Below are 15997 nucleotides of genomic sequence, written 5' to 3' on the forward strand. Positions count from 1 at the left end.
GTACCACCATCTCACACACAGTGGCAAAGTTCTGTTATATTGCTACCAGAACACGGAGATCACTGATGTTATGTGAAACAGCTCACTAATTGTGTTCTATTGTGATTGTTTTTTATTGTAATGCTGGTCAATGACTATATTTAATAAACTATAACTAGTATGCTCAGATCTGCCCGACTTGGCTATTAGAATATACAATGCTAATTTATATGTATACTATAGAAATACATAGTATTTTCAAGATTTTTTTGTTTAAATTTAAATAGTTTTGGCAACTATCAATATATTATACGTTTAATGATAATACATTATTAAAGAGTTCAGTATTTTCAATGTTACAAAGTTTAACAATATTCAAATACACTGGTAGATCTACCTACTGTTACTATATGAGAGTTATTTCTATCTAAATACTTTCTTTTGTTTACTATAGAATTTGTTCTCTACTTTCAACTTTTATTTTTTCCCTCTCAGATCTAAAAAATTAACAAATATGTACTAAGTTGCAGCAGTTTGCAACTCTTTCTCAACTAATGGTTATAGATGAGAGGATAAACCACCACTACCACAGCAGCTACCAAGGAAAAGAACAACTGCCCACAGTAGGGTGGTGATGGTTTTTCTCCCATTTCTCCATGGTCAACATACTCTCCTTTGGGCATTTTGGCAATTTCTCTCTCACACCTGTGCAGCTGGGGCCTCATGCCAGGGAGAGAGCAAGAAGTCAAAGGGAAGTAGAGGATCACAGGTTTCTTGCGGCTTCACAATGCTGCTGGCTGGCTCACATCAGGCTTCTGTAGTAGGCAGCCTTTCACCTTTCTTGCAGCCTTCATGCTCTCCCTGGCATGAGGCAGATTATCTCTAGCCCTTTCACCTTCATCTGAGCTGTGAGCCTTGTGCCAGGGACAGAGAGTGAGGCAACAGTGAGGGAAATGAAGGTTACACAGGCTTCCCACTACAGGATCCTTCTTGCAGCACTGGCTTGGAGCTTCCCATGGAAACTCTCACATGAACACATGAAGCTGCTTTATACTGAATCAGACCCATCAAAGTCAGTACTGTCTACTCAGACTGGCAGTGGCTCTCCAGGGTCTCATGGCCTGACTCAGCCAGGCTCCTCCAGTGAGAAGAACTCTGACTGCCCTTTACTTCCATCTCCGTTTTCTTGTTCTCTTCCCTTCGTTCCAGGTACACAAGGGCTGGCTGAGGTTCAGCAGGGCTGGGGGATACAACCCTTCATGCTCAAAGGTACTTTGGTAAAAGATTATCCTTATATATTTAGTAGTAATAGTTATAATATTATTTAGAGTGGGTGTTTGACAGGATGGCACACAGGGCATGCGGCTCTTTTCACTGATGGTACTTTTGAATATGGCTCTCTACAAGCAGTGAAGGAAGTACCACTGACTCAGAGAAAAAACGAACTATTGTTGCCCACAAGTATAAAAAGCCCACAAGTATAAAAAGCCAATCTAATGTATTTTAAAACAGAAAAGCAAATTATGATTGACCTTTGTAGCGGAGGCAATGTATGCCTGCAGAGCCGTTTGTATTGGTGGTGTCTATTAGGTTGAATCCAAGATAGAAAGAATTAACTTTAGAAGTAGGAAAAGCCCAATTAATACCAATTGCACAGAGTATACCATCTCCGGATCAGACTCTGAAATACACAGACTTTCCCCACCTTGATAGATAGGCTGTTAACAAGCCAGTCACTGCCTTTCATCATATCAAGCAATATGAGCAACCCAATCCAGTCCAATAAAAACTACTGATGCTACGACACTGCTGAAAAGTGGAACAGATTAATGCTCATAATGGTACAAACCAAATGGGAAATACAGTCAAAGAGAGGCAGACACCTACCAGAGCTATAGCTGTCAGTGGAAGACTGTGAAATGGAACGAGATAGGGACCTGCGACCAGTCTTGGTTGGGAACTTGGTGAATTCTTGCATATCATCTGCAAACTGGATTTGCTAACAAATAAGCATAAACAGACAATTTTTACCATTTATCAACAGGCTGTTTTTTCCAGAGATATCACAACATGAACTTTACAGGTTAGGATTACGCTTGCTAAAAATCAGACCCCACAGCAGGGCTTGCTGCTTTATGCTTGTCCCTCTGTGCAAAGGTGGATTCCTTTCTACTCACTACTGTTACCAGGTGCATTTGAAAGCAACACAAATTCATTTCTCCTCCTTATAAAATATCAACATATCACCCCTTGAGAAGGAGCTCCAAAGAATAGCTAATAGCATTATATCAGACAAAAATATGAAATGCATTCTGCAAAGCAAGTCATATGGTAATAATGATATTGCTACTAAAGCAAATCAGTCATGCATGCTGGCTCAGTAATGAGAATAACGGCATTACAAGAGCTAGCCTATTACCTCCACAACAGTGAACTGCACCTTACAAGAACAAATGCCACACTTGGGAGATGTGTTTATATTCCAATTTAATGTTACATTTTCTCAGTTAAGAAACTGTTTAACATCATAATTTGCAACAAAATACAATAATGGAAAATCACACATTACATAAAAAAAGTATTAAACATCAAATACTATTCAATTAGAAAAGTTTACTAGTTGGAGAAAGAGTTGTAGAATGTAAACCAAATATTCCTTAATTGTTGGGACAAACCTCTGTCAAACCATTTTTTCTAATGTGTTCAAGTTTCATCAACAATGTTCAACCTTGGTACAAGCTCACAACCACCATTAGTCAAAGCCACTGTTTGTGCATACTATATAATTGTTCCAGTTTCACAATTAAACTGACAAACCGGTATATTCTACATAAATATTGCTAGATGAATTTCTTTGGACTGTGATAGAACTACCTGATTAGGACATCAAATGGCATCCAGTTAGTTACTATAGCTCACAGTTGAAAACATGGGAACTGACCCAGGAAAGGGCCTGCATTCACTCCCCCAGGGTATAACTGTTCTTAATGCAAGACTGCTGTGCGGTCCGCATCACCTGCCATTGTTTCCTTCAGTTATATGTAGGCCATGCAGTACCAGACAGATATGGATGGCAGAGGTGAGATGGTAATCTGAAGCTGTTCATACTTCCCAAAATACTTCCAAGGCTTAAAAAAAACAACCCAAAAATTCACCAGGGAACATCTTCTTTCCAGAAGTAAGCAGCTCAACAACAAAAGGGGGAAAAAATAGTTGACAATTTCAGCTAACAAATCCCATGTGCTGCTTGCAAGGCCATGCAAGCAACACAATAGCAAGGGTACTTCTGAGAATTAGAGCTGGAAGACAGAACCCGAGATTTAAAAAGGAGGAAAGGTTGCCTGCCTGTTATATTTACACTTACATAAACATTAAGCCTTTGATTATGCTTTCTGAAGTAACAACCTTTGCCATGGTGTGGCATAGTGGACAGTCTGGGAACTGGGAAAATCAGGCTCGAAGGAGAGAATCATGTATGCTACCCCGAGCTCCTAGTGGGAAGGGCAGCATAAAAATGTACTAAGGAAATAACAGCACAAAATCTTTTTGTGAACCTATTTTTATAGACTCAAGGATAAAAGACATGAACAATATATTGTTAGTATTATCATTTATTTGTGTCCTAACAAAAAATGGAGGGAAATCTATCCACATATAGGCTTTCTGATCAAATCGCCAACCTCATGATTTTATCTTGGCCTTGGAAGATAAATAAATGAAGTTTTATCAAAGCAATCCTATCAACTGTGTCAAATGTAGTAGAAAAGAGCAAGAGTCCAGTAGCACCTTACAGACTAACAAAAATATTTTCTGGCAGGATATGAGCTTTCTGAAGAAGTGAGCTGTGGCTCACGAAAGCTCATACCCTGCCAGAAAATATTTTTGTTAGTCTTTAAGGTGCTACTGGACTCTTGCTCTTTCCTACTACTGCAGACAGACTAACACGGCTACCCACTGTGAACTGTGTCAAATGTTCTTGAATTCTATAAGAGAAACACATGTTCTCTATGTCTTTAGGCAATATAGTTCTGAGTAAGATGTAATAAGCTGTTCCTTGGGATGAAGTTCTTTATTAATCTATTTGCACTTTCACTGTAATGCTCTTTGCTTCGTCAGACTAACCCTTGTTTAATAAATGCCTAGAATAGATTTATGTAACTTCTACAGATAAGACCAACCAGCACGAACTGGGTTCAAAAGCATTATTCATCTTAAATACCAATTTATTATACTTAGCAGGAGAATTAACAGGGACTCTGTACTGCATTCAGATATTATCAGTGACATTTAACAAGTCAAACCTTTAGCTGAAAAACTCCCAAAGAGACTTGCATCTTGATCAAACATTAAACTTCGTCATGGACTGTTATTTATGTGTTCCCTCATGACCACAAGTTGACACCCATGAATCCCTTCCGCTAACAGTGGTGCTTTCCTTGAGCACAGGAAGCCTCCCCCGATGCAAGAGGGTCTTCTGCTGGCATAAGAGCCTGCTGCAGCAGAGAAAGGTTCCTTGCGCTGAGGGAGGGCACAGCCTTTAGCTGAACAGATCCAATAAATTCTCAAGTGGTATAAAAGAACAAAAGCAGTTAATTAATAATAAACAAACCACTAGTTTTTTTAAAATACAGATTATAGCAATAATGAATCCAAGAAATCTCTTAATGTCCAAGTCCAATAGAATCCACTTTGCTCATGAAGCTGTATCAGACTATTGGTCCATCAAGGCCAACACTGTTGTAAGATCAGTCTTGTCTTATTGTATTTTTATTTGTTTGGGCTGTTGGAAATCATTTTTTTGTATATGTTTCTGTATATGTTTGGCTGTCAGCCATATTTTTAAGAAAGATAGAAAGGTCAGTATTGTCTACTCAGCAGCTCTCCGGGGTCTCAGGTAGAGCTCTTTCACATCATCTACTTTCTCATCACCTGATCCTTTTAGCTGGAGATGCCAGGGATTGAACCTGGGACTTTCTACATACCAAGCAGATACTCTACCACTGAGCCACACTGCGCCCTACACGGCTGCTCTTTCACAGGATTGATGAAAATCAACCAAAAGTACATCTTAAAATTAGATCCCACCTTTATTTAAATATATTAAAAAATATAAGTGTCTTAAAATATGGCTTAAAATGAAGCTTATCTTTAATACAGACCAGCATGTCTACACATAACCTTTTAAAAGTGAATGTATAAAAGTGAATGTCTATTGAACACGTTGAGCAAAAGCCTAACGTCAAACTTTAAAGGCATGAATCAACAGATCATATGCTATTGTGGCACATTATGAATGAGTGTCAACTACATAGCAATTATAAGCCATAAGACAAAGAGGTCTGATATTGAAACATGCTAGACTGTGCCCTTAATTTCCATTTAATGGAAATACACTATATTGCCCAGTAACTACTAGCCTCATCTTCAAAGGGCTTTGAGCATTTCATCAATGTTGTGCCTTGCTTATGTACAGCTAGTGCCAAACTGAAACCCAATAATTCCATAATCACCCACCTTGTCTGTAAGCAGATAATTATTTAGTGCAAAAGGCATGTGTAGTATATATCCAAAGCGTTTGGATTATGCTGCTAAATTGCATAAAGGGTTTTATTTAGTTGCAAACCAGTATGTTTTTAATTGTTTTACAAACCAATTAGTATGAATTACATGATACAATGGATTTAAATAATCTAAGAAGTCTTCTTTAGTGATCTTAATTGTTATTTAAACCACAGATTTAAAATAGCCTTGAACAAAATAATAGGCACCCTACCTCCTCATCCCCCTACCCCAATGAACTTTGTTCTCAATGGGCCAAGAATGGAAAGTAGTCCTTTGGTATGTCTAAACACAACAGAAGTCCAGTGGCATCTTAAAGGCTAACAACAATTCAACATGAGCTTTCATGAGTCACACCCCACTTCCTCAGGTATCTGATATCAGATACCTGAGGAAGTCAGCTGTCTCATGAAAGCTCATATTGAAGGTGCCACTGGAGTTTTATTTTGCAGTAAGACGCTAAAATGGTTACCCCTTTGCAGTCATCTTTGGTATGGGATGGAGGCTGTGATAGCGTGCCTATGGGACATGCTGACAATCTACCCTGAGGCCAGGGAAGTAGCTTGGTCCTCCTCAGGGTAGCCCTCCAATAAAACAAGTTTGTGGTCAGGCCGTTATCTTCCAGAGCCACCTTTTTATCCAAAGATGCTCCCCTCAGGATCACCTGTGTCATGTCTTTGTATTACATTATTCAGACATTGCTAGTACCAACGAGCAGGGATATTTTAGTTGATATGTTAATGCCAAACTATAGAAAAGCTTTAAGTGGACTAAAACCACAAACACAAAAAACTTGGAAATATCAATCACCATCAAATCACTGTTAAGCAAATGACTACCCCAGACTGGTGTTCTTTGCAGCAGATGTACAGTAGGGACAGCAAGCAGAAGCCAGAGACTTTCCAGTTTAAGACTCTTCAGCCATGAAGTAGCTATGTGGCTTGAGGTAAGGCACTATTGTTCAGCTTAATTCTTGAGCAAGTGCAATGGGGAAAACACTAACTTATTTTACAGGATGGTAAGGATTACTTGGAATATACGCAAAATACTTTGAATTATTCAAAGGACAATTTCGATCTAGGAAACTGCTTGCTAATGAAATCAACTGCTGAATTAACACCATAATCGCTGCACCATAAATGACTTTGACTACGTAATGAGAACTTATTGAACTTGTTAAAGAGAGAGAGTTCACTTACACCATTTCATCTTAGACAGACAATAACAACATGAAACCACCTAAAAGTTGATATTTGAATACAAGGGAATGTTTGACATTTGCTCCAAATCAAGTTTTCAGTTGGTGGATAAGAGGAAACCTTCAGCTATAGAAATGTTTGTACATTCTGGAATAGCTCAGATGTGTCCCCTGAAACAAAGCAGAGAAGCTCCAAACACTGAGAATGTACACAGAAGAGGTTTAAAATGGGGGGGGGGGTTATTATTTCATTGCTGACTTGAAGCTTCAGGGAACAAACATTTGGCATATGTAGAAGTCCTGCAGAGAAAGCTTAGACTGTCCAAGCCTTCGATTTGTCTTAACCACAATCAAACACAATTATAAACACAGAAACCAGACAATCACAGTAAATTTAACATCAGACAAAAAATTAATTCAGGGTGACCACCACATGACATGCCTATGTAGAAAAAGTTGTAGCATATCATACAATGATAGACCAATAATCCAGGCTACAGCCTATCATACTGGCATTGAAATGCAGTCAATGGCCACAAATTCATGGATACAAATTCACACAATTTGTGAATTTCAGTTATTTTTGCATTATATTCAAGCATAGTAACCTTAAGCATACCTTTCCCCAGAAGTCCAGATTAACAGAAGATTCCCATTTCCCCCAAGAAAGGCCTTTTTTCATTTAGAGATAAGATTCTCTTGCTGTACAGTGGCCAGTGCTCCATCTTGTCCAACAGCATTTGCCCAGAATACAAGAAGCATACCAAGTTGTACCTGAAACGGGCATTTAAACTCTACAAAGGACAATTTGGATCTAGGAAACTGCTTGCTAATGAAATCAACTGCTGAATTAACACCATAATCCCTGCACCAGCTTTAAAGGAGCTCATCTGAACTGTGCAGCTTAGTGAAATCTGTTCTGTCTAAAAATATTATCAAACATTGCAAGCAGCTTACTAATGAAATGATTTACTCCAGCATTAAATCAATTGCAAACTTAGTGAGCAATCAAAAAGGTGTTTGATGGGGCTGCAATACAGTCCTGGAAAAATAAAACGTAGGATGCACCTGCAATCTCAGCACTGACGTCCACATAATACCATCTCCTTGTTCAAGGGCTAGAATCTCAAACTGGCACTGGAAGGAAAATCCTCTCGAAAATCTCTCAGACACAAATACTGCCTGCTGCAAAGTGTCTCCTGTGCACAGTGCTGTGGAATGTAGACCTCCATGCACTTGTTTTTGGAACAGCCTAGTCAGCTTGCCACATTCAGGGCCTGCTGATTTGGCTTCACCCAGAAAGCTGCTTCTTTTTCACTGTAGATCAACACACTGTATTTCCAAAGCCAAAAGCAATCTTTACAATGTCATCTTTTTGTTGGAACTCAACTTTGTTTCACAGCTGGAAGTAGCTTTCTCAACTAGGTGGAGCACAATGTTTAGCAGGAAAGAAAATATTTTTTTAATCTCAATACTCCAATACAAAGTATGGAAAACAGTCTGTAGTTCTTGCTTATAGCTTTAATCCTTGAATCTCAAAAGAAACAAGATTTAAGAGTTAAACCATATTATCAAACATACCATCCCAGATTTTGACTGATATCTCCTAAAATGACTGAGATGGAAACCTACAAATACAGACAAAATCTTAATGTCTCCAAGTTTACATTGTTCCACAGAAAACAGCATACTTACTACTGGTTTCAATCTCAGGTTCTCAGTGTTCTGGAGGCCCATTCCTGAGGCTATTTATACTGACATTAAATAATTAACCAGTTGGTTTTTTTTAGGTCTCATTCTAGAAAACAAAGGAAGAATTCATCAATAATGTAGGGCAAAATGCTACAAACAGAATGCCACATTTTGCTATGGCAATTTTAATTGGAGACGAACTAATGCATAAACATTATGGGACACATTTTGTCGGTTTTGGAAGGGAGGCTGATCTTTGCCATTAATAAGCATCTGAACAGCCTATGTAATGACAGGGGTTGGGCCATGGTTCAGTAGTAGAGCATGCAAGAAGGTCCCAGATTCACTCCCTGGCATTTCCAGTTAAAACGATCAGGCAGTAAGTGATGGGAAAGACCTCCGTCTGCAATCCTGGTGAGCCACTGCCAGAATAAATAATACTGTCCTTGACAGATTGATGGTCTGACTCAGTACAGGAAGCTTCATGAGCATTCTTCTGACAACTGTTGTAACCAACCTATTTAATCCAAGGTTTATTGCTCACTGAAGTCTGCCCTGAGAGATAAACTGCACTGAGTTACAGCCTTCCTGGGACAAAACATGTAGTCTTAGGTTTTGCCAAGTAGTGACCATGACAATTCTCTAAACACCAGACTACTGATCAACCCATATCCTCATATCAGATGCTTTAAGTTTAGGATCTAGAGCACGGCCCCATAGTTGCTATGACAGCTATGAAATCCCAAACCACAATGGATGAATGAGTGTGCCAGGACAGATGAAGTCTTCTAGCACAATAAACCTGTAAGTCCAAACAGCAAATCCAATACTACCCTCAATAGTTGAACTAAAAAGTTTAATTTAAAACTTTAAAAAGTTTAGGCAGGGAGGTGGGCCCTACACTAGCAGAATATCTACTCTGTCCCAATTACTAGGTACCTACACTCAAACTGGGACACTGACACAAAGAGAAGGATGAGATTGTGATGGACCAGAGAAATTCTACTACCCATCTGTTCTTGGAAATAAGGGAATGGGGTGAGAGACAAAAAATAAAACCTCCAAGCAGGCCCTCAAAGCCTCTCAAAAGCAGCCTGGAGAAAACTGTGTAGGAGGTAAATCACTACTCAACATAGAATTGTTTTTTTTTTCATATTTGAGATTACTGAACTAATTTCAACTCATTAAATTGCTTTCACAGAACAAATGAAACATCTGAACTCTGCATGTAGCTTCTATGACTTATTTGTTCTGTACATATTGTTCTTATCAAGAAACTGGAGAGATCAACTCCTTTGCTCAAAATAAAGAGACGAGAATAAACTAGATCTTGAAGGAGAATAAAAATCTATAAAAACCAGCAAATAGCAACTATTTGCTGGGGGAAAAAATAAAGATGCTTAAATCTAAGGAAGTAGGAGAATAAAACTGCAGTGGCTTTAATGAAGGGAAAGGCTTACCTGAAAAATACTCAAGAGGAAAAATATACTATGAGTGGGAGTGAATTCAGCATTTGAACAATGAAAGATTTTATCCATATAAAATCAGGACTCAAAGATTCTAATTCTGAAATGTGACAAAAGCCACCCAAAATGGGGAAGAAGGATGATGTTAAAAACTAAAACCTGTCACCATATTTGAGGCCTCAGCTGAACTCTATGCACAGTGATACAGAATCTCATCCCATCACACGAGGATAGATATGACTGCCCCTGCGATCCAGTTCACTTTTTTCTTCAAGTCCACTGAAGCTCAATGACACAATGGCATCTTGTGGCTTTGTGAGAAGAAGCGCATTTTCATCTGCCCACGCCATTCCTCAATTCCACTCTCATGGGGCAATTACACTGTTCTATATTTCATATGGTAGAGAGCACTGAAACTGGGGTTAATCTCCCTTCTTGCCTGCTCACTGACATCCTCTCCCACCCCGATCTAGCCATGGTGATCCATGCGACAGTCACCTCTAGGCTAGACTACTGTAACTCGCTCTATGTAGGGCTGCCATTGGGACTGATCAGGAGGCTCCAGCTGGTGCAGGGTGCCGCAGCGAGGCTCCTTAAAGGGGCTTCGCTGCAAGAACATATAACTTCAGTGCTGAAACAACTGCACTGGCTCCAGCTGGAGTATCAGATCATGTTCAAGGTACTGGTTTTGTCCTTTAAAGCCTTACATGGTCTGGGACCTTCGTACCTATGGGACCACCTCTCCTGGTATGCCTACCAGACAGCCTCTATGAACAACAATTTACTGGTGATCCCTGGCCTGAGGAGTGTGCCGCTGTCCTTGACGAGGGCCAGGGCTTTTTTGTCTCTGGCCCCGGCCTGGTGGAACAGTCTCCCTAGCAACATCAGGGCCCTGCAGGACCTAAATGAGTTCTGCAGGGCCTGTAAAACGGAACTGTTCCGCCAGGCTTCTAACAGGAGAGCTGCAAGTTACCTTCCACTGTCGTCATCGTTTATGTGGGGGCTCACTGCCTGGCCAGGTTTTTCTAGTGTCAACTCTTTAGGATTATTATGGATTACTGAATGCTATCTTGTTTTATTATTATATGCATAGAGTTTAAATGAAATTTTAAGGTATGTTTTAATCAATGTTTTATAATCATATTGTTGTAACCCGCTCTGAGCCTCGCTTGCTGGGAATAAGAGTGGGCTATAAATATAAGGAATAAATTAAAAATAAATAAAATCTATCACTGTATTCTGGTCTTGTGTGAAAAGCACTTAGTGGGCTTATAACAGCTTTGTTGAGATGGCATTACATGAAGCCTGCAGTCACGGCAGACTTCTCTTGCCTGTCTTGTGTTGAATGGTTCTTTGCCACTTAGAGTTTCCACATTCAAACTTCACTCCATATCACTGAGCAGCTGCAGAAAGTTTCTCAACCTATCCCAAAGTTCACTCAAAGTAATATCATGGCTTGAAAAGCAGCATCAGAAAGTTAGAACTCATTTGCATAATCCTAGTTTTTAATCCTGTTTACTCTGAAGAATCAACATGATTATGGATATGGATTTAGAATTATTTAAATTTGTATATGATTTTAAATAAATTCAGCAACTGAAAGACCAGATATGCATCATCATACTTAACAGCCCATCCTACCTGTAATTTGAATATGAGTACCCTCATGTTGGTCTTTGAAGCTTGCAAAGTGTATTGGAATGATTTTAACTTTCAGACATCTGATGGGAATGTCTTTAAAAGGAAATGGCATTGTGCCAAAGTCCTATACCAGAGGTTTCCAACCCATAGGCTCCACAGCACCCAAGTGTTTTTAGAACATGAGCAAGGCCAGGTTGGGCTTTTGCCTAGTAGGACTTTGGTTTGGCTGCACAGATTTTTAAAAAGTTGTGCTGGGGTAGCAGCTGCTGCCAAAACAAGGATCTTCACTGTATGACTGAAGATAAGGAGATATTTTAAACAACATGTTGGCATCCTGGTCAAATACAGCTTCTGCCTTAAGTACTGAAGAGTTACTTTTAGAGCTAGGAACAGACTGGGAAGTAAAAGTGGCCCTGGAGCAAGCCAAGCTGAGTGGCCTTTGTGGTGCTACAAGTTAGTGCTGCAAGAGTCACTCAGCTGAGTGGGGCAAACAGTGGGTATTAGCTCACCCATTGCCTCAAAACTGGCAGCAGTGTAGGAAAAGACAACTGGTAAACTGACATCACTTATCACTACCGATGAACGGTCTGAACCAAGGGGCCTCTGAGGCTCTTGCAGGGTTTCTAGCACTTGGTTATGTTTGCTCCTGGCCACCAGCAGCCCTCTAGGGCACTGGCCCATCAGGGAATTATCCTGTAATTAAATGGCCAATTCACCCTTGATTATGCATGACCTCAATCCTGGATATTTTGTGGTTGGCTCCTCCTCCTGCAGCAGCCATTTTGTGGTTGTACTCACCACTCGGTGTCAGAATTCCAAAGGTGACCACAGGCTCAAAAAGGATCTATACTGAATGCCAACATCTCAACTTTTTATCTATTTTTTTTATATAAATTTTATTAGGTTTTATACTAGAAGTTTTCCATTACATTGAACAACATCTATAACAATATCAAATTTCAATTCTAACTTAGAGTTGTTATAGTTCCATATCTTATAATAAAAAAAAAGAAAAAAGAAAAATGGAAAAAAATTTTTGACTTCCCCTTCACCTCTATCTGCCTCTTAATAAAAAGTTCATCCCGTCGTAGGTAATCTAATCTTAATAAACTATCAATACCATATATAGAAAAAAAAATCATAGTCTGTTAGTAAATATACTTATACTTAATCATTATAAAAAAGATCAGAAATAATCCTCTGGATCAGATTAGAAAATATTCTTCCATTCTTCCCATTTTTAACTCATATTCACAATAATGCATCCACGCCCCCCATTCCCCCAAAAACCGAACGTCATTTTCTTCATTTAGAATAGCTGTGAGTTTTGCCATTTCTGCAACTTCAAACATTTTAACAATCCAGTCTTTTTTCTCAGGAGTTTCTAGCCCTTTCCATTTCGCTGCATAAAGCAGTCTCGCAGCTGTTGTGGCATAAATCAAAAAAGTTCTTTGTATTGCTAAGTCGTCTGGAATCATACTCAGTAGCATCATTTCTGGTGTTTTGGGTATATTCTTTTGTAGTATTAATCTCAATTCATTATAGATCATGTCCCAGAAGTCTTTAGCTTTGTCACAGGTCCACCACATGTGATAAAAGGAACCAATTTCTTTGTTACATTTCCAACAAGTAGGGGACATCGTTTTATAAATCTTTGCAATTTTCTTGGGTGTTAAATACCATCTATACATCATTTTATAAATGTTTTCTCGCACTGACTGTGCTTTTATTCCTTTTAGATCTTTGGACCATAATCTTTCCCATTTATTTAAAACAATATCATGTCCCAGATTTTGAGCCCAATCGATCATAGTTGGTTTAATCGTATCCTGCTCACAATATATTGTTAAAAGGAGATTATACATTTTAGAAATCAGTTTTGTATTATTATCTAGTAAAATCCTTTGAAAAGGAGATTTTGCTTTAGAGAAACCTTTTTTTGCATCTTGTATAAAAACTGATTTGATTTGGTAGTATTGGAGCCATTGTAAATCATCCTTAAGAAGTTGAAAGTCTTTTAGTGAGCATTTCTTTCCTTCCCAGTTAATTAGATCTTGATAAGTAATAAATTTGTCTGGTCTAAGTGGGCGCAAAGTTAGCATTTCTTGAGGTGATATCCACATCGGTGTTTCTGGTTCCAAAATATGTTTATATCTCATCCAGATACGAAGTAAAGAGGACCTGATTATATGATTACGAAATGTTGCTTGTAATTTAATTTTATCATACCACAAATAACCATGCCATCCACTTAAGTTATTATAACCTTCCAAGTCTAACAAACGTATATTTGACAAGTTCATCCAGTCTTTTAGCCATACTAAAGCTGCCGCTTCAGCATAGAGTTGAAAATTAGGCAGTGCTAAACCTCCTCTAGTTTTTAGATCCACCAAGTATTTATAGGCAGTCCTTGGTTTTTTCCCTTGCCAGATGAAGTTTGAAATGTCTTTCCTCCAAGTTTCAAAATATTTAGTTTGTGATATAATTGGTAAATTTTGGAATAAGAAGAGCATCCTCGGTAAGACATTCATTTGGATCGTTGAAATACGTCCCATTAGTGACAATTTTTTGTTTGACCATATAATCATATCAGTTTTAATCTTACCCCATAACTTGAGGTAATTGTTGGTTATCAGATCTTTATTCTTTGCAGTAATCCAAATTCCCAGGTATTTAACTTTGTTAGCTTTCTCCCAGCCAGTATAAGATATAAATTCCTGTTGCTGTGTTTCCGATAAATTTTTAAATATTATCTTTGTTTTTTCTTGATTCACTTTAAAGCCTGATACTTTTCCAAAATCGTCCAAAGTCTCCTGAAGTATATTCATTGACTGTGTTGGATTTTCCAAAATTAGCAGTAGGTCATCCGCGAATGCTCTCAACTTAAATTCATGTTTTTTAATTCTTAACCCGCGGATGTCCTCCATACTTCTTAGTTTCACACATAGCGGTTCCAACACCAACAAAAATAAAAGTGGAGACAAGGGACATCCCTGTCTAGTCCCTTTCGTGATTTGGCAATTATCTGACATTGATTCATTAACCAAAATTTTAGCTTGTTGGGAGGTATAGATAGCCGATATACCTTTCTGAAAACGATCTCCAAAATTCAATTTATCCAAAATCCGTTTCAAAAAGTTCCAAGAGACCATATCAAAGGCTTTTTCTGCATCCAAAAATACAAAAGCCGCAGTTTGTTGAATATTCTGGTCATAATATTCCAGTGAGTCTAGTAAAATTCTTACATTGTCTTTTATTTGCCTTCCTGGTATAAAACCTGCTTGGTCCTCGTGTATAAGATCCTTAATAAATTGTTTTATCCTACATGCCAAAACCGAAGCAAAAATTTTGTAGTCCACATTTAGCAGCGATATAGGTCTATAATTGGATGTTTTTTCTGGATCTCTTCCTTCTTTAGGTATCAATGATATAAATGCATGTGACCAAGTCTCCGGGGATGTTCCCTCGTCCAAAATTGCATTGTAAAGTGAGCCAAAAAATCCAACTAAATTGTCACTAAATGTTCTATAAAATAGTGTAGTAATTCCATCTGGTCCAGGTGTTTTATCCGTCTTCTGTCTCAGTATTGCTTCTTGTATTTCTTCCCTTGTTACTGGAGCTTCAATACATTCTCTCTGGGTCATTGACAAAGCTTTCATCTGTATTGAGTTTAGAAATTTATCTATTTTCTGTTTTGGAGTATTTTCTTTCTGATATAACTTAGAGTAGAATGAAACAAATTCTTTCTGAATTTCTGAAGTTGAATAAACTGGTCCTTTAACAGTTTGGATTTTTGTTATAATCTTCTTTTGAAATGAGTCCTTCAGTTGTGTTGCTAAAAATTTTCCTGGTTTATTTGCATATTCAAAATACTTTTGTTTAGCAAGTTTCAGATTTTTATTCATTTCCTCCATTATTACCAAATTTAATTGGTGTTTAGATGCAGAAATCTTTATTTGAATTTCTCTTTTCTCCTCTTCCTGTGTTACCGTTACCAATTTCTGCTCCAAATTTTGTAAATTCCAAAGTATATTGTTTGTAAATTGCAATTGAGTCTTCTTCCAGGCCGAATGTTTCTGTATCATAAAACCTCTCAGAACAGCTTTGAATGCATCCCAAACTGTATTCAAAGAAGTTTCCCCATTAAGGTTAATTTCAAAAAAGTCTTTCATTAAAACCTGTAATTCCTTTTGTATCTTATTGTCTTTTAAAAGTTTATCATTCATTCGCCATCTAAATGCTTGTTTATTGTTCCAATCAAAAGTAACAGGATTATGATCAGAAAAAGTTCTAGGTAAGATATGAATTTTACGTAGTTGCGTGAAGATTGATTTACTGGCCCATATCATATCGATTCTGGAGTGTGAATCATGTCTTGCTGAATAAAAGGTGTATTCTTTAGCTGTTGTATTCATTGTTCTCCAAATGTCTTGTAATTCTAATTCTGAAGCCAAGGTAAAGA

The 15997-nt window shown here is 38.1% G+C and overlaps 1 protein-coding gene across 2 annotated transcripts in view; it reads right to left on the bottom strand.

The window, feature by feature from the left end:
* Positions 1-15997, bottom strand: part of AHCYL1 (adenosylhomocysteinase like 1) — a 61590-nt gene that overhangs the window by 20895 nt on the left and 24698 nt on the right. For both annotated transcript variants that reach the window (XM_056844622.1, XM_056844623.1), the window contains exon 2: positions 1867-1978. In XM_056844622.1, the coding sequence (XP_056700600.1) occupies positions 1867-1978 (112 nt within the window). The remainder of the gene's footprint in view (positions 1-1866; positions 1979-15997) is intronic.

Source organism: Euleptes europaea, chromosome 2, assembly GCF_029931775.1.
Source record: "Euleptes europaea isolate rEulEur1 chromosome 2, rEulEur1.hap1, whole genome shotgun sequence".
Lineage (NCBI taxonomy): Eukaryota > Metazoa > Chordata > Lepidosauria > Squamata > Sphaerodactylidae > Euleptes > Euleptes europaea.